This window comes from Protomyctophum parallelum (assembly GCF_964188405.1).
Source record: "Protomyctophum parallelum genome assembly, chromosome: 20".
Taxonomy (NCBI): domain Eukaryota; kingdom Metazoa; phylum Chordata; class Actinopteri; order Myctophiformes; family Myctophidae; genus Protomyctophum; species Protomyctophum parallelum.
Genome location: NC_139718.1, coordinates 10,716,612 through 10,735,758, shown reverse-complemented (window position 1 = coordinate 10,735,758; position 19,147 = coordinate 10,716,612). Strand labels below are relative to the sequence as shown.

The 19,147-nt window shown below is 41.6% G+C and overlaps 1 protein-coding gene across 12 annotated transcripts in view; it reads right to left on the bottom strand.

The window, feature by feature from the left end:
• Positions 1 to 19,147, bottom strand: part of eml1 (EMAP like 1) — an 83,307-nt gene that overhangs the window by 3,711 nt on the left and 60,449 nt on the right. For 7 of the 12 annotated variants that reach the window (XM_083792620.1, XM_083792628.1, XM_083792629.1 and 4 more), the window contains 15 exons: positions 16,913 to 16,939; positions 11,556 to 11,685; positions 10,676 to 10,825; positions 9,653 to 9,722; positions 8,473 to 8,583; positions 8,233 to 8,328; positions 7,924 to 8,058; positions 6,772 to 6,871; positions 5,107 to 5,258; positions 3,930 to 4,055; positions 3,630 to 3,761; positions 2,923 to 2,990; positions 2,260 to 2,348; positions 1,347 to 1,444; positions 697 to 784 (listed from right to left, as the gene is read on the bottom strand). In XM_083792620.1, coding sequence (XP_083648746.1) covers positions 697 to 784; positions 1,347 to 1,444; positions 2,260 to 2,348; positions 2,923 to 2,990; positions 3,630 to 3,761; positions 3,930 to 4,055; positions 5,107 to 5,258; positions 6,772 to 6,871; positions 7,924 to 8,058; positions 8,233 to 8,328; positions 8,473 to 8,583; positions 9,653 to 9,722; positions 10,676 to 10,825; positions 11,556 to 11,685; positions 16,913 to 16,939 — 1,572 coding nt within the window. The remainder of the gene's footprint in view (positions 1 to 696; positions 785 to 1,346; positions 1,445 to 2,259; positions 2,349 to 2,922; positions 2,991 to 3,629; positions 3,762 to 3,929; positions 4,056 to 5,106; positions 5,259 to 6,771; positions 6,872 to 7,923; positions 8,059 to 8,232; positions 8,329 to 8,472; positions 8,584 to 9,652; positions 9,723 to 10,675; positions 10,826 to 11,555; positions 11,686 to 16,912; positions 16,940 to 19,147) is intronic. The other 5 variants (XM_083792624.1, XM_083792627.1, XM_083792631.1 and 2 more) reach the window with 2 other exon arrangements.

The window sequence follows — 19,147 nt, the reverse complement described above, 5'->3', positions numbered from 1 at the left end:
ACTATACACACACTACACTCACTCCAGAGGGCCACATTACACTATCGTAGCAAAAATACCAGATCCACAAGCAAAAAAACGTGGCGCACTGCGACACGTTTTGAGCTCGTTTTGTTATTTTAATTGAAATCCACATTTTTTTATTTAATTTCAAATGCATTTAGTTATACTTATGTTAACTTTATGAACCTAAATGCAAATATATTGGACATAAAAAGACAATAAAACTACTCATGAAGTAGACTGAAGTAATTAAAGTGGGTCATGTTTGCGTGCTTAGAATTCTAATATTAACCATGTATGAACTAGGTGATTGGTAGAGATTGGTAACACAGTGGTAAATCAAGCTCTCATGTATTTTGTCTTTTCTCTAAAAAACATTATATAAAAAAATGTCACTTGACTGTCATCTGGGGAACCCCCAAAATCACGTGGGAACCCCCCTGGGGGTCCCGACCCACAGGTTGAGAACCCCTGGTGTAGGGTACGACATTTACTTGACAAGTAGCCCTTCCTGAAGCTCATAAGGCCAATAACTCCCCTGGAAGTAGATGTTTGTTTTCTCACACAGGAGAACCAGGTTTGAATCCTGGGTGTTAGAGTTGCAGTTACATTCTCTCCGCCAGGAGAGGACATACAAGTTACGATTGTAGCTTTAAGCCTGTAAAAAATTGTGTGAAGGGTGAATATACTTACAGTAGAGAATTTCATAGTCTCCAGAGTTTGACACGAGATACTGGGAGTCCTCTGACCAGTCCAGATGGGTGATGAAACTAGAGTGACCCTGCGAGAGAGACATAGGTCATGCAGGATGGAGACAGTGTTATTAACCATTTAAATGCTATATACTTTGTTGACCAGTCCCAAAGGGGTTCTATTCTCGCTCCCCTCCTTTTTTCCCTACACTTTGCAGAAAAACGGCCAATCACAATGTGTGTGAGTTTGTAGATCTGCTATTTTGTTATTTTGAATGCTTCAAATAACGCACATATGGAATATATGGAAAAAACGCCGTCATCATTTTGACATATGGAACTGTACGAGTCAGCTTGTTGTGACAGCATTGTGTCGGAAGTGCAGCTGTATCAACATGAACGCAAGCACACTCACACGCACAAACGCACCCCTACACGTGCACACACACACACACACACACACACCCCTACATGTGTGCGCGCGCACACACACACACACACACACACACACACGGAAAGGAGTTGAGAGAGGATCGAGCAGGAGAGACGCAGGCCAAATATAGGGGTGAGAAGGGAACTAATTACTGTATATAGTTGATGAGAGGGGGAACTAAAAACAAGGGAGCAGGAGGAGGGCTATTAGGCACTCACCGAACACTTGCCCACCCGGCTGTACTTCCTGCCATTTTCTGCCACAGCGTAGACGTAGATGTAGTTGTCATGGGAGCCAATAGCCAGGAAGTTACCATCTAGAAGAAAATGACAGGTGACTGGAATGCTAAGAAAATACTCCCGTAAAAGGTACATTTTTGGCCCAGGCCGTAGCGTAACGGTCTGGGCACCGGACTGGTGATCCAGTCGCGGTGTGCCGCGGGTTCGACTCCCGGACCCGACACGGCCTTTACCGCATGTCATCCCCCCATCTCTCTCCCGTTTCCTGTCAGCCTACTTTCTATCCCTTAAAAAATCAATAAAGGCGTAAGCCGCAAAAAAATATCTTAAAAAAAAAAAAGAAAAGTACATTTTTACACTCAGATTTAAATGGATGTACCCATGCACTTATTTCAATGACTAACATGTTGCTTTAACCAATCTGTATGGTAATGCAGTGGTTGGAGGTGGCCTGCCTACTCTTCTATTGGGGCATTTAGGCCCTGCACCCTGCATGGTGATAGGCAGGACATCTACTGTAGGTTTAATTATTGTAAGCTGAAAGTGCACAGGAGGAGACTCTAGCTGCACCGGTATCTTAATTGCATCGTTTCTATTCCCTCTCTCTGTTTGGGACAAGCAGAGAATGGATATAAAATGTATGGAATATTTAATTTTTTCTTTTCTGTGAACTTTACTTTCATTTGCAGACGCCCCTCTCTGTGCAAGAGTATAGGAGTCATCTGAAAAACATCTGTGACACTGACATTTTCCATGGACAGCAAAATTGAAATTCTTTCAGGTGGAATGGTTCATGCCACACCTGGTGGGTGGATCCATCCCAGCTCACCACTGCCTAGAAGGGCAACTCTGTTATTACTGTAAAATTATGTCATGGCAGTGTTCCACTCACCTGGTGCATATCGCATGACAGAGAGCTGTTCATTGCCATCTGTGTGGACTGTAACCAGGTCCTTGGTGTCAGTGTCCAGTACTAGCCACCTGCGGGATCAAAGAGTAAAGACATACCGGTGGTGAACAATAATGTCTTTATATGTGTTTAGCAGTAGTTTAGTTAATTTCCAATTCATAACACTCACAAATGATACAACATATTGGTTAAAACAATTGAGGATAAAACACAATAAAATCCAGGACTTATTTCCATTGTGGTCCTCTCACAAACAAACAAAAGGCGACAACCACTAATGTGTTGCAGTTATAGCTAATAGCTATAATAAATATAACAAATGTATAGCTATAATAAATATAACAAATGTACACAATTATTAATATACAATGACATTGTACAAAATAACACAGTCGTTCTGACTGCTATGCCTACAAGGAGATCTCTGTATCTGTCAGTTCTTGTCTCTTTTATGCCCATATATGGAGAGTCATTTTTATGCCCATATAAGGAGATCCGTGTTTGTCACGGAACACGTGACAACACGTATAGCATTAAGTCATTTCTGTCAAGAACGTCAGTTAGAACCTTATGATTCTACGTTCTACGTTCTGCAGTCAACTGGTTGAATGAACCAGTTGACTGTTGACGGTATCTCCTCCTCACCTGCCAATCTGTGTTCCTATGGCGACCACAGCTCCAGATGGGTGGAAGCCAGCTGATTGGGCAGCATCCTGTCAAAAACAGGAAGTGGAGAATGTCTGAATCAACAATAAATGTTACTTTGTTACTTTTGTACCCTTATATTACTCAAGTAACTTTTTGAACTTTTTAACTTCTTCCACAACTGACGATAAAAAGGGGACACTGACATGGACCGTACAAAGCTAAACTTGTTAATGTGATACACATACATAATATTTGGCTATGGCATATTACATTAATTAATTCTTTTTGATCCTTTACCTCAGATGATTCAAGGCCTTTTCAACTCTGGATATTCATTCAAGAAATCACACCCGTGAGAAGTGGAGGGGCGCACTTATCATCGGAGATCATCATACATCATCTCATTCTGGCCAATCAGAATTTGCGTCCTCACCTTCGTCTTCAATGTTTGTGTTTACGCAATGTTTGTGTTTACACAAACACTCAAAACTGTCCATTCATTGTCAACACCATTTACTGCTTGTGTTGGGACAAAGTTTGTGTTTACACACACACACACACACACACACACACACACACACACACACACACACACACACTAAATCTGGACATAGGAGGGCCTATCGCCCCTCAAAAACTGGGTTTCTCCACATGTCATGCAATTTCCAGAATGGTCCCAAGGGGGCAGTGTTGACTACACTTACTTCCATGTTCTTGGTCCAGATGGGCTGATGAGAGCTGGAGTCCCATAGGCTGACCTGCCTGTCGTAGCCGCAGGTTAGAAACTGAGGCTTGCAGGGATGAACTGCCAGACCCCACAACTCATCAGTATGCCCCTGGAGAGGAGAGGATTGTTTTTTGTTATTTACCATCATTTACTACAGATACCGGTATATACCCCCTATAACTCATGACCACAGTTTTAAAGAATGGTATACAAGCTATGCAAACAGAAAAGTATAGTCCTACACCATTTATAAGATAAGATGTTGAGGCAGGAGTACCTGTGTTATGGGAGTGAACTCGCCATCTAAACTGCCTTGCAAAACAAAGTTCTTAGTGGTCCCAATGAGCACAGTCTCCCCTCTCCCCTCTGTTACGGTGCGAACCGGTCCAAACAACTCTGGTACCTGAAGGAGGACAGAATCATTACACTCATTACACAGGGTGTAATGCAAATCATTGTCATTGACATCTATATAAAAAAAAATCTAATGATTTGTACTTTATTCATTTTCCAGTTTTTATATAAATGACATTGACACAGAGACAGACAAAACACAACAAAAAATAAATGCATAACAAACAATCGCACAAAAGAAAACTAAACGCAACAACCATGAAACAAAAATGACACCTTTATCAGTTTTGATGGAGAGGGAAAGAAGCATGATATGCTTAGCATGATATGTTAGTGCCAAGAGCATTTAATAGGATTGAAAGAAAAAAGAACAATGTGACATATTGGTGACCAATAGCAATATTTCCGTCAATCGGTTAATCAAAATGTAGTACTGTTTCTCCAACATTTATAAACATTACCAACTTAAAAAACCTACTATAAAGCCACAAAATACGACATTTGTTGTCTACAGCGTTAGTACTTCTATCAACAGCTGATTCAGTCAAGTAATAGGACCTTTACAAATAATAGTTTTTTATGTTTGTTTGTTTCTGTCTTATTTCCCCAATTATCATTATTTCATTCAATAGCCAATTGAAGGAAACCACAATAATTCAGCTAAGCAGTGTTTACTATAGTGAACACAATATAACCTTTTGTGCAGCAGTCAATAACCTTTGTAGTTAATGAGGCATGTGAGTCATACTGTTAATTCAATTCAAACACTGTATATCAATAAACCCCATTCATAGCACAAACTTCCCTCATCTTATCTGTAATAAGGTTGTGATGCAATGCTTGGAATGCAAAGTCTGATTCCTGAGACTGGAGAGTGGTTGATGATTAATGGTTGCTAGTACCTTCATCTTTAGTTTCCACCATTTTGAAAAAAGATTCCCCCACAACATTCTCAATACTTCATGAATTAAATGCAAATTCAAAACATCTTTTAATAGCATTTCATAGATTAGAAAAGGGTTAGGGTAGTGAAATGGACCACAACTCATTTTGTGCATTCTAAAGTGTAGGGAATCAAGGTGAACTTGAGCTCTCCTCACCTCCACCATTTGTATCTGCTGGTAGTTTCCGTCCCAGGAGATGAGCTTGCGGTCCTTCCCCCCCGACAGCAGGGTGCCGTTCCTCAGCATGCAGAGCGCAAAGATGCTGCCCTCGTGAGCTCCTTGGATCACCTGGCTGATGCGATTTGTTCCTGGGTGAACGAGAACAACACGGAATAATCAGACTACATCTAATCAGATTACATTTGGAGACAGTGATGGATGTAAAGGTCGGGGGGGAATAAATTAGATGGATGACAGACAGAACAGACAGACAGGACACCCTGCAGTGATTCTTCTCTCAGGTCAGGAGTGTCTTCTCACAAGACTGTCTGAGTTCCATCCTGTGTGTGACCCCACCCTGACCCCATCCCTCCTGACGACATGTCTTTAGAAGCTATGATCACAAATAGAGCTTGTAGAATGCTAGAATGCATTGTGAATGTACATTTGTGCACGCACGCACGCACACACACCGTAAACTAACTCTCTCTCTCTCTCTCTCTCTCTTTCTCTCAAACAATGCAGAAAATCAGATTTTTATCAATATATACTTTACATCTTTTGCTTCCGTTTATAAGACAATGTTAACAGGTCTTTCTCTCTCACAAGCTCTCATTCAAACAACTCTGAGGTTTACCAACACAATCAGCTCTGTTATTTTTAACTATACTGGGGGTGAGGTCATTACACAGTGTGTGCTGACAGAACCTGTAGGTATCACACAGTATAAATAGGTCAGAAGTGCCCTGCTTCTCTTACCAGCCACCTACTTTGCTAGGGTACCTGATGACACATCATACTGTAGCTTAGTTATAATGTTGTTTTTATTTAGCTTTCCTCAGTGAAAAAAGGTAGTCGGACACAACCTACTCAAGGAACCACAGGGTACCTGGAACAAACTTTGAGAATCACTGGTGTAGCAGAGTGTTTCCCGTGAGCCAACATGCACAATACCAGCACCCAGACTCTTTTGTGACCAGAATGGAACAGAGCCGTCATTAGTATAAATGATAAGACATGCGAAGGAACTCAAGGAAGTAAGGAAGAGGCCCAATTTATTTCCATTAAGGCTGCTGTGCTTAGAGCCTATACTTCCCAGTTCCCTGAACAGGCATCCTGACCAACCATTAAACCCGAGTTATACTGTACTTAGTTGCTCGTGGGTATCGTACACTGAAGATAGCCAATATACAAGCCAGCTGTGAGCTTGTAGGTATACTATTTACAGGGATTTCAATTCAGTCTCCATGGTGATGGGCAGGAACATTACCCCTGCGCAGCCTGGACGACCTTATGGACGAGTGTAAATGTCTGTTGCATTTCTATTTGGAATGCCTTATGGCACGCTGCAGGGCAAGACCTGGTTTAATGGAAGTAGCGGGATTTTGGCGGAATTACCGCCCAAGGAAATGATGTTGACACTTTACAAATCAATGTACATTCTCCGTGAATGAAACCGGCGAAAGTGATCAGGCGAAAAGAAACCTTATCCGGGGGAAATAAGTCTGACGGATGTAACAGCCCAACACTCTCTGTCTTAGGTTGTGAGTCTGACCAGGCTTTTCTCTTCGCAGATGAGTAAGGCTGGGAACAAGACTAGCCTTATGGAAGCCAACGCATTGCTGTGGGTGTAAATGTCCGTTATATACATTTCTATAGTACCTTTCCCCCACACCAGGATGTTGCCACTGGAGTCTCCTGTGATGGCATCTCCGTTTTCAGCAAACGTCACGCATAACACGAACTTTGGCTTCTCTTGTTTCTGTAAGTGCGCACGCACACGCACACGCACACGCACACGCACACGCACACACACACACACACACACACACACAGAGAGTGAGAGAGTGAGAGAGTGAGAGACTTTATTTACTCAAGCCATCAGGCCACAGTAAATACAGGAACATGTGTGGGTGTTGATAGAGTCCAGCTGGTTGGCTGTGCATGTCTTCTGTTATAATGAATTCACATCATTGCTATGGACACACAGGAAGCAGTGTGGTCCCCGCTGTACTGTGTATGGATACACAGGAAGCATATGGTCCCTTCTGTACTGTACTATTTTAGATAGGGGAAAGTATAATGGCTGTAGGCTATTCATGCTATATTAACCCTTAAGGTTAACGGAAGTTCATGTTGTACAGACATACAGTACAGTACATTGATAGGTCACCAATATTGGTATAATGCAAGCAGTGGTGCCAGCAGTCAAAATTGGCAGAAAGAAAATGAGCAACAGAAATATTGATATTACTTGATATAAACTGCTTTGTGTCGTTTTGATCTAAAAGTGTAATTTCAAGACCTGTTTCACCACAAATGCCAGTGGATGGAATACTTCCGGACTCCGGTTCTTTTATTCGAGAGCACAGATGCAACAAAGATGATCGACAATACTTTGGCTTTCATCATGTCCAATTAGCTCTACGACCCAAGTTCTAGCAAATGTCAAAATCTCTTTGTCAATGTGCCATTGGTCGACATTTAACTACAAAGTCATACTGTGTAACGTTCATTTTACATCGCTCGTACGTAACTGGCATTACAGAGTTTGTGTATACAGAAGGAACACACAAAAAAGAATACTACAGGATCCTAGCGTGCAAGGATAATGATAATGTTCGGCACATTTCCAGTGCTTATGCCATTTTGGCGCGAGTGTCAGGGGCAGAATCATGAATAAAAATAGTGTTTAAAGACAGATACATCAAGAAAGATTACATCAAAAATAACGTTTAATTGATAAGTTAAACAGTATGACTTTAAGTTCAAGATCTATTATCTGACAGTTGATGGAAGTAATGGACTTGGTACCTCAAACAGCCCTTGTTTCTTAACCAGCATGCCTTTCTCCAAACTCCAGAAGTAGAGATGAGACTTGCCACAGGTCACTATGATGTTGCTGTCTGTGGGATGAAAGTCTGTGGCAAACACAGACTCATTGGAGCACTGCCACATGAAAGATACGTAAAACATGTTAGCAGCTGCAACAATGTCTTCCATCTATATGCTTTTTAATACCTTTATCGTTCAGCGCGAGCGCACACACACACACACACACACACACACACACACACACACACACACACACACACACACACACAGACGCTCACGCACACACACCTTGACCTCAGCAAGTCTGTCTTCTCTCTGCCAGTCCCAGACAGAGAGGACATGGTCATTGGAGTCATCTACGACGCAAAGTGTGTTTCCTCCGTTCTGAAATGACACATAACACATACAAAGACACTTGTAGTGTGTTCATTGACTGGACATTAGAAACACACAAATCTGAATACAGATACAGTAGAAGAGAGCCATTTGTGATTAAGGAACCAGCCTTCTGGTCTTTTCTTTTCTTACCGATTTGGAGAAGGCCAGACACACCAGGGCTCGATCAAAGAAACCTGTGCCCAGAACATGAAGGGTGTTGAGGCTGACAGAGTCCCACACACGGACATGAGGAGATAACTGCTGTCAGGACACACACAATCACACATGCACACGTACACGGGCACACACACATAAAAGAATAGTTGAGAGACATCATCAACGTAATGCAATTGGTTAAAGACTGGGCAACAGATTTTCACTGGATTAGGGACACCTTGTACTGTGTAAAACTGAAGAAGATTAGACTCTCATTAAATGGTTCTTCCGATAAGTTTGGGAGGATATGGGGTCCATTCTTTCAATTCATTCAGAAATTGAATCCGTCTCTGCTTGAGGATGTGTGAGGTCTGCTGGACTTTTGATTTGAAAGTTTACTGTGATTGGATTGCTGTGATGTAATGCAGTTTATGGATGTATCATGTACTTGTAATTGTTTGTCAGATGTTGTGTACGGTTTTGTCTGTTTTTGTCTGCCTTTTATTTTTCAACTTTTATTGATCCTGTATTTAAGGTTTGTTTGTTTTGTTTTCGTTGGGGTGAAAATTCAATGTATTTATTCTTGTACATTATACGTGTGGGGTTTATTAAGAGAAGCTGTTAATGTCACTACTTATTATTTCTCAAATCCAGTATTTAAATAATGCTTCTGTGAAAAAAACAATAAACAAAGAGTGGGCAACAGATTTAAAAACATGTGGAAAAAAAGTGACTTCTAGTATAATATGGCATTTCATAAACAATGTACCATGTTTTATGAATTTTGGAAATCGATGCTTGAAATGTTATGTCTCCGTATACGTCATCAACCCCAACTTTCGAATGATTGAATCAGGGACCCCCACTACATATTGTATAAAATTGTGTTGCAAATTAAACTTTTTCATAGATTTAATAGATCGCTTCATAGACATGCCCTGAGGTACTCCGCTCAACAACAAGTGGTTAAACCCTATATATTTAGTTGACCGGGGTCCCCCAGGGCTCAATAACATGTCTGTTCCTTTTTTCCGCTACATCAAACCTCTTTGTGTTGCGACGCGTTGTGAGCGTGTAGATCTGCTATATTTGCCAAATGTTCATGTAGGATTCATGTAGTTAGGTGCCATGCCCAGATAAATAGTGTGAAAATGTAATCCATTAGACTTCTTACTTTGCCGTCTGAAGAGGTGCCCGCCACCTGCCCGGTTGCTATGGTGATTTTATCAGGGTGAACAGCCAGGCTACACAAAACAAAAACACAGGGAGAATATCAGTGAGGAATGCAGTTGAAAAGCTTTCAACATCAAAGGCATCATTTGAATAAATGATGGAGATGGGGAGCGTGCAGGTTATATTTTCTTTTTCAGCAAGATTTTCAAGGCTGTGAATAAAATATTCAGTGTAGCCATCACACAGCACGCTGCCTGCACTAGTGTTAGAGGAAATAAAACATTTAAAGATAAATCCATCCTCTTAGTCTTAGGGCATGTTATCCCTCAAGAGTTCTAACAACGTAATTAATTTTGGTCTACATAGTAGTGTGTGTGTGTGTGTGTGTGTGTGTGTGTGTGTGTGTGTGTGTGTGTGTGTGTGTGTGTGTGTGTGTGTGTGTGTGTGTGTGTGTGTGAGTGAGTGAGAGAGAGAGAGAGAGAGAGAGAGGTAGATAAATCCTTTGAACTGTAATCGAATCAGTTCACTAATAGTTTGAACCTTGTTCCACCTTGGGATGTGGTTCACTTGCCTGGAATCATCACAGCACTGACACACATTAAAGCTCTTTGGTGGTGGGGGTCTTCTTGCCCACATAATTACCTGTCAAAATGTGTGTCCCGCCATTCACACTTTCACCAACAGGCACATCTTGGTGCAAAGTACTCAACATACACACACGCAGACACACGCAGACAGACAGACACCTACAATACCCTCATTATAACCATGGAATATTGAACAGGCAGAGGTATAACTACTTAATTATCCTGACGTACTTTAATGTGTACAGTACTTGTTCGGCTCAAGGAACAGACAACATATCGTTGTCGGGCATGAACCTACAGTATAAACTGTAGGTGTTTTTTCATCATTTAATGCCCTACTTGCCGCATTGCCCTGCTACTGCGCGTGCATTCAACATGCATTAAGTGCGCAGGCTACATAATATGCATGAGGCCTGGTGTGTGTGTGTGTGTCTCACCATTTGATGTCATCCGTGTGTCCAGTGTAGTGTCTCTGCAGCTGTTCGTCTACATTGTACAGTACAACCACCGAGGCAATGAAATACACCGTCTCACCCGTAGGCAACAGATACAGGTTGGAGCGGCAGTCGCGACCACGGTATCCATAGCTGGATATTTTATGCGGTCAAAGAAATAGCCCAGTAATGTGAAATGACTAGAGACTGTGACAAGACTTAAACATATTGAAAATATTTAGTTACATCTCTTCAGCTGTAGAGATGTAACTGAGACATTCCCATTTCCTTATTCTTGTTTCATTGCAGATAAATAAATAACAAGAAATCTCTAATGCATAATCCAATCTATAGTAGATTTAGGACCTTTCACATGTTATGGATAATGTTCAACCACGAAATAATTCTGTGGAGCACTGCCCAGGGCAGCGCTCCACAGATTCTTCTATAGAGATCGGTGCTTTTCTTAACAGATTACCAAAATGTTTATTTTCCCTTAGTTTTCCCACCCTGTTTTACCCATCTGGGTCTCTGCTAGACTGAATGCTACATCACGGATACTTCATCTTTCCTTCGCAGAAATATGAACAGGTGTCATTCGCATCCAACAAGCTTTTAGGCCCGGCCGACTAATTAGCATACATTTTGGGCCCGGCTCGGCCTAAAAACAGGGTAGGGTCTGGTTTGGGCAGAATTTTTGAACTCTAAATTGGATGTGGGGGGGGGGGGCTACAATATCTACTGTCAGACATTCCTTGCCATGAAGTCATTGTACCTTGTTGATGATTATAATAATCACATGCATTTGATATAGGTGATATGAACATCTCACTCAAAGAGCCATGGAGATATGAATCATCATAATGAAGCGTTAAAAGGATACACCCAGTCCAGTTTGAGTTTATTGCTGGGCAGGTCGGCTCTGGCCTCCAGGCAGTAGGATTCCACCGCATCTTTGGGCATGAACATGGTGATGGGACGTCCCTTCAAATACATTTTCACATAACCCTCCTCTAGAAAGAGCAACAGACAACAGTTCAGTGAGGCGACACTCAGGCCAGTCATGATGGCATCAGGCAGCATACAGAGAAGCATTCATGATTAGTGGAATCATGCTCGTTTTCAATGAATTCCATTATTCATTATGTTAAATTGCAGACTTTGATGTGTTAAAGAAACAGCGTGACACAATCGAGAATACAACATTAGAGGAAGAGATACATTGATTATTTAATCATCAAAAGCCTTCCTTGCCTTTTATGACATGCCCAAAATAGGGACACGCACCATGGCTAAAAGTGGTTAATGTGCTATTGAGATGAGGTACGTTTGAAGGACAAGCATGACAAAATCTGCAAACACAAACCAATCAGCTCTTTATTAATTTTATTAATTAGACTTTATTAATTTATTAGACTTTATTAGTTATTACTTATTTCACATCGTATACATTTATATATAATAGCAAAAGGTGTTAAATGAACTGCACACAGTTTGGAAATGTTATTAAGCATCACCGCTTATGAATTTGCAGGTTATAACACAGGTCAACCAACTCATAGAATGCAGACACAAGCAGAGGAATGGAATTGTTATGGGGAAAATAACCAACAAGAAACTAAAAGGTAATTAAATGGTAAATAGACATAAACACCTTGCATTTAAAACATGCTGATGTTGAGAAACAAAACTATGCAAGACAACACAATGGGAACAACAATGAAAAAAATAAAATAAATAAATAACCATACAATTTACATACATTATTCACGTTTATATTGTCTATTATTATAGTAATAACTACATTCAGATACAGAGGCTCTCTCGTTACATCCCTACCTGTGAGGACACTTAAATGGTAATCTCTTAAAATGGATTACTTGAATGACGACTGAGCATTTCTAAATTCAATATACCAATATGCCCAGCTTTTCCCTGATCCGTGTCCCCGTTGCTGCCAACCCCTACAGTTGGGCACATGGGAGGTAAGGCCCACTGGATAATGCTCTTAAGCTTAAAAATGTATTTATTACGGTAACTTACACCACCACGGTGTACCTTTTTCCTTTTATTAACCTTGGCCCGGCACCTGGCTTTAAGTGTGTGGATGTACGTGCTCTATTGTACTGTCTTTAGGGTGTATAAATGTCTCAGTATGATTGGAAAACCAGTCGGAATGAAAAAGGTGCACTCGTTTTCACAGACGGAGGCGCGCCGTCTGAAGGTGACTTGAGCCACGAGAGGCACCACCGAGTGGGCTTAGGCGAGTCGCCGTGCCGAGCGTTGCGAAGTCACCTTCAGCCGACTCAGCACCGTCCAAGTTATGTCCTCTCTCCGAGTGTTGGTACCTCTGAGACGTAATTTCCTTTTTTTTACGGGTGGGCCCTGCCCCGCCGCAGGAGAGTGCGGGAGGTGAACTCGAAGAAAACGAGCACTCCTTTTTTCAATGTGACTGGTTTTCTAATCATACTGCAACACAACCACGTGTCTCCTCTGATGCAGCATACACATGACGTCGCCATGCAGCTGCTTATGTTCACCACAGTCACAAAAAGGAGTTCCACCTCACCGAGGACGTAACGCATGGCATGCGCTGGAACTGGACAGTGTTGGGAAAAAGTATAGGCTACTCCATTTACTTTAGTAAAAGTACTCATTATGCAGAATGTCCCGTTTCACACAGGACATTCTGCCTATAGGTCTGAAGCGGTTTTGTAATAATAATCAAAATCTACAAAGTAACTAATAACTTTTAATAATAAGTTTTCAAGTGGAGTAAAAGCACAATATTGTACGTACAGTACTTGAGTAAATATAATTAGTTACTTTCCACCATTGGATGGGAAACACGCCGCTATCCCTCCCAGTTGTGCTCCCTGCTGAACAGACCAACCGGTGGGAGCTGGCAGTGCAGACTACAAGCCTCCAACACGGTGGTGGGCAGGAACTTTACCCCTGTGCCACCTGGATGCCCACTCATTTGCGTTCACATTTAATTAACAAGAAATTATTGAACACAATAATAGATGCAAAAACTTGGAAAATCCAACAATTAAGTATTTCAGGATAAAGATCACAGGTATACAGTAGGAAGCATCGCTTCCTCCATATATTATCACAGACACTGAACAGAATTTAGCCACTGCCTTAACTCTTGGCTTCTTGGGCATTCCTGCAAGTCTCACAACTGATTCATGGACATTACAGAGGCTTCCAAATATGAACACAAGCTGTTTACAATTGTAACCAAGCTGTATAATAGCATCCTTAAGACATTGGCACCTTGGTAAGGAATGCCTCTTCCAGACTGTGGTCAAATGTCAGTGCATGCTCCACACCCACACACACCAACCAAGATGACATCCCTTGTTAGAATGGACACACTGTAGATAATGGAAATAAGACATTTGCCCATCTTCTGAGGATTCCACTTTCAAATTCCAAATATCACCCTGCAGCTGTCAAAATATCACATACTGAATCTCTGTCATATGATATGATGATACCTGATCACCACAACTGACCTGCAATCATTTGCAAGACTTTTTTTATTATTATTTTTTTTTTACGGGGAATATCACCAGAAATATAGTGTGTGTGTAGTGTGTGTGTGTGTGTGTGTGTGTGTGTGTGTGTGTGTGTGTGTGTGTGTGTATGTATGTGCGTGCGTGCATGACTCAGTAGCAGATCTGGAAATACTGGCTAGGAGATTTGATAGGGTAGCTGCGGGGCATGGCCATATCAAGGGAAGAATATGATGAGAGACTTCCCGAATTCGCTCGTGGGAGGGTCGAACTTAGGGTCTTTCTGAGCCCCGGTGCCCTGCCAGCGCCAGCGCCAGCCTTACTGCCCACGCCTGCACTGTGGAGGTGGCGGGCTGACCGGGACGTTAGGGCCAACGCAGCAGGACTGCAGCCGGTGCCGGTCCGTTTGGCAGAGCGAGTGAGGAAAATCTGTACTGTGACTATTGTAGAGTGGGAGTAGAAAACAAGAGGGGCATTGTGGGCACACCGGGCGGGGCAGGGCGGGGCGGGGCAGGGCGGGGTGACCAGGAAGGTGAAGGGAGGAATGATATCAGTTAGACGGATGTAAAAAGTTTTTTTTGGGGGGGGGGTTGTACATTTTACATTATATTTCACTGCTACCAAAATACATGGTGCTAGGGAGACTAGTAATCTACAGGAGGCTAAGGGGTACCGACTTTAATAACAAGTTAAAGGTGCAGTAAGTGATTTTCTTTTGTTAAAATAAGTGTTAAAAAGGATAGTAATCATTGCTGTATAGTGTTTGTTCAGTAACAGGGGTCTCCCTATCTGTCCAAGTCTTAGTCTGTCTCAGGGGTGGCCAGTAGAGCAGCTGGATGGTGAAACCCGTGAGGTTCCCCCAGAGTTATTTGAAGACAAGTGTCCTTGAGCAAGACAGCCGATGAGCAGGTTGGTGCCTTGCATGGATTCCTCCGCCATCGGTGTATGAATGGGTAAATGTAAATGCACAATCTATGTAAAGCGCCTTGGATATATAAATGCACCATTTACCGTTTAGTAAACAGAAAAAGCATTTTCAGATCAGTATTCAAATTCTATCTGATCAGGATAGAGAAGTGAAACTGGAATTGATGACTCTCTCCTGATTTGATTAGATTAGCTTCACATCTGAAAATGTGTTTTCTGGAGAGGCGGAGAGACAGTGGAGACCCGTATTAATGAACAAACGCTCTATTGCAATGATTACTAGGAGAACATGTAGAGCTTTAACTTTTTCACCAAAATAATTATAATAACTGTAATGTAAACCAAAACAATATCACTTACAGTACTTTGAATGGGTTAACTTATTGAGCTTTAAAATGAAGTGAAGCTATTGCAATGATTCTGTCTGTACATGTATGTATGTATGTATGTATGACAGTATGTATGTATGTATGTACTGTATGTCACTCTGTCTGCAAATTTGTCCACTAGAGGGTGCTGAAAAAAGCCAAATCACACTACCAGGCAGCCCAAATGAAAGGCAATGAGCAAAGCAGCTCAACTATGCACACCTGTAGGTTGTCCTGTTCACTGTGATTGTATAACAAAGCAGATGTGCTGTACATGTATTACTCTCACTCTACAAACCACCGTTTAGGTCTCATACTGTGTAATGACAGGATGACTTTTCCCAGGAGCTCTGAGAGGGAATCACCATGGATTTTACTCCAGTGCTTCTTTTTATTTGGAGTCAGTGTGATGAATTAATTAACTGCTGGGTCGTTGCTCTGGGGCTGTGTGAGAAAATGTGTATATCGCTAGCAGTGTCTGTCTGTCTGTCTGTCTGTCTGTCTGTCTGCAAACACATTAGCATCATAACGGGTGCAGTACTTAGTTTAGACAGTTTTTGGTTGAGACTAGTCATTGGTTAGACCAGTCATTAGTCCTACAACTACAACCTATCTCAAACCTTCACCCTAAACCTAACTCCCACGGGGCAGCACACCTAAACCTAACCTTAACCCATGTCTAACCAATGACTAGTCTAAACTAAGTATGCACCCCCATCATAACTCCTTGTTTTGCACTGGAGCAAGTTGTCTTTAGAACAACGCCACGTCGTTCAACACAGAAAAAGAAAACAAATATGCGGAGCAGCTGCATTTGTGCTGTTGCAGGTGAGACAGCGACTACATGGCTACAAGTGCAATGTGAGGAAGTAAAGCAAAACACACACATCTAGCAAAGTGGCAGCGTGATAAAAATTAATACTCTGTCGTGCAGTCCGCCGAAAACAGCAGATCTACAAGGTCATACAGTATAGCTTTTGGCCCGCAATAGCGGTGTAGATCTGGGTATAAATCAGGCTATGGCAAACACACTGCGATCACTGCAAACAGCCACACAATATGACAAACCTCTCAGTGTGTGTGTTAGATAGTCTACTGGTGTGTGTATTAGTTCTCTCGGGGAGGACAACCAACATCACACACACACACACACTCGTTGTCAACTCTCCCCTGACAGCTCTCTGTACATTGCATCACTTGAAATATCTAAGGCCTGCAATATTCTAGCAGCAAGTGCCAGTCAATGGAGACAGAGACATTTTTTGAAGATTCAACTTGGAACACGGTATCACAGTCCATGGTTCAAAGTTGAGGTAATGCAGGGCAATTACATATATCGGCCTTGTGAGTGCAGCAATATTCACAGAGCTGTGGCCAGTGGTTTGAAGCTGGGTGGGGATGGGGGGGTGGGGGGGGCCTACCTTTGCAGTGGGTCACACGTCGTGTCCCTTGTGAGGTCAGAGAGAGACAGAAGGACCAGGTGAGGGTTGAGATGGCTTCCTCACTTTCTGGTCTGTCCTAACAAAATGTTTTCTTCATGACTGTTTCCTGTGTGATGGTCCGGCTTTCTCTGTTCCCATTATGGTAAGACATGTTGAATTTTACCGCCGCTTAAAACCTGGTGTGAGTATTTTTGGAATATTTGTCTAAAATTGTTATAATAATAATAATAATTATTTTAAATGTATTTAACAGAGAAAATAGCTGATCTACAAGCAGTACTATTTTCTGTATATTTGTTGTACGACAAATTATATATTAGGGTTTTAAGTGCTTAAGTGGTTTCTGGGGTCACCACCTCTAGGTAATGCCTCCTTGAAGCCTGGACAGACGAAGCATTTCTACTTGACCTGAGCGTTTGACCCTATCTATCACCCTGACGTCAGCTACCTCATGATGTTTATTGCTTTAAAAAAAAGCACACACATTTGCAACATGTCAAATACATTTGCTACATCACTCTTCACATGGCTTCACACCACCGAAACATGCCTAATCGACATCTTTCTGAAAGCAGATCTTTCAGTGAAATCAGCACACAGATCACATGTAAGCATATTCCTGACAGGGCCAACTGTTCCAATTATCCATTTCTACCGGTTAAGTGTATTCTGGTGGTTGTTTATGTCCATGGCACAGCACTTACTGTGCAGCTTTGCAGGAGATAATAGGTCGGCAAATCGATTCAAATGTCCATGAAGCGACATGTTAATTATCTCTTCAGCATCAGCATTCAAACACGGATAGCAAGGGTAGGGATCATGGCCTTAGGGAGACCTAAGGGCCCATTTACCCCCACAAAATTATAGGAATGTCCCATGGAAGGAATGCTGACATGCGAGGGGTCATGTGATAATGTGTGAATCACTAAACTGCACATTGACTCCTTTTACATGAACAGCTCTAGCAGCATCAATTACATTTATGCTGTAGGTCTACACAGTTTTAAATACATATTTTTTTATAATTATTATAATAATACAATTACGAATAATAATAAAATCCAACAAATAATAATAATAATAATAATTCCCCAAAGTCCCCACTTCTTCTAGGTATCTTTTGTCCCTGTACATTTGCACATAATTATTTGAAAATTGTCCACTGCATTTAACCCATTCTAACTATTAGGAGCAGTAACAGTTAAGTGTCTGATTGACCAGAAGGACTAGTCTCTACCCATTCAGCAATGGCTGTCCCTGGTCTGAGGCTATCTGTTTAATTCAACTGGCTTTAGATAGATTTATATGTGGCTTAGGCATGCAAGAATCATTCACTTGACAAAATCAGGGGGTTTGGTAGTGGCAGCGGGTCAGCCAGCTTGGAGGCGAGACAAATTGCATTAAAAAACATCTCTGGCTCTCCGGGACACCACTGTATGACTTCAGACTCAACCAAACAAAAACAAAGGCAGGTGTATAAATCTAATGGAATCAGGAATTCCATTTACTAACAAATCTATAACTGCTGGAAGATGGGAATTTGAATCAATACTCATCTAATTTCCTATTCCATGGCATTGTTTTGTTGCCATGGTTTTTGTTCTTTAGAAAAGTGGGTTAGTCTAGTTCTACACTCCCGTGCACATCAATGAGAATGCCACATAGATCACAGATCATTCTTCCACAAGAAATCTCTTTCTACTCTGTTTTTCTCTCTTTACAAAATGCTACCACTTAATCACTTTATATAGCCTATGACTCAAATATAGGACAAAATGATCAGCCAACCAGATGACTAATTCATGCTTTTCAAACATTTACACAATACTTATGCCATAACAAAACAAAACAAAAACACTGAGAATCGAAGAATGCATGATTTAGTGAGATTTGGAAGAGCAGGGTGAAGTTGATTGGTTAAGAATGATGGCCAATGGGTTAATGAGTGTTTCGAGGATGGAAACCGCATCACTTAAAAATCTCTTAGTGGTCCTCTGTGTGCATCGATGGAGTGCACAATGATCCTAATTATTACGACTGAAACCAATGTGCACAAAACCATTAGCAAGGTCATATTTCATATATATTCCCAATTTATAATTTATAATAATAAAGACATTAAACATCTGATTCACACCTTCGGCCACTGAGAATTTAGTTAACTGTAGAAAGAGTAAATGGTACCGTAGCCATAGCACACTGCTACCGTAGTTT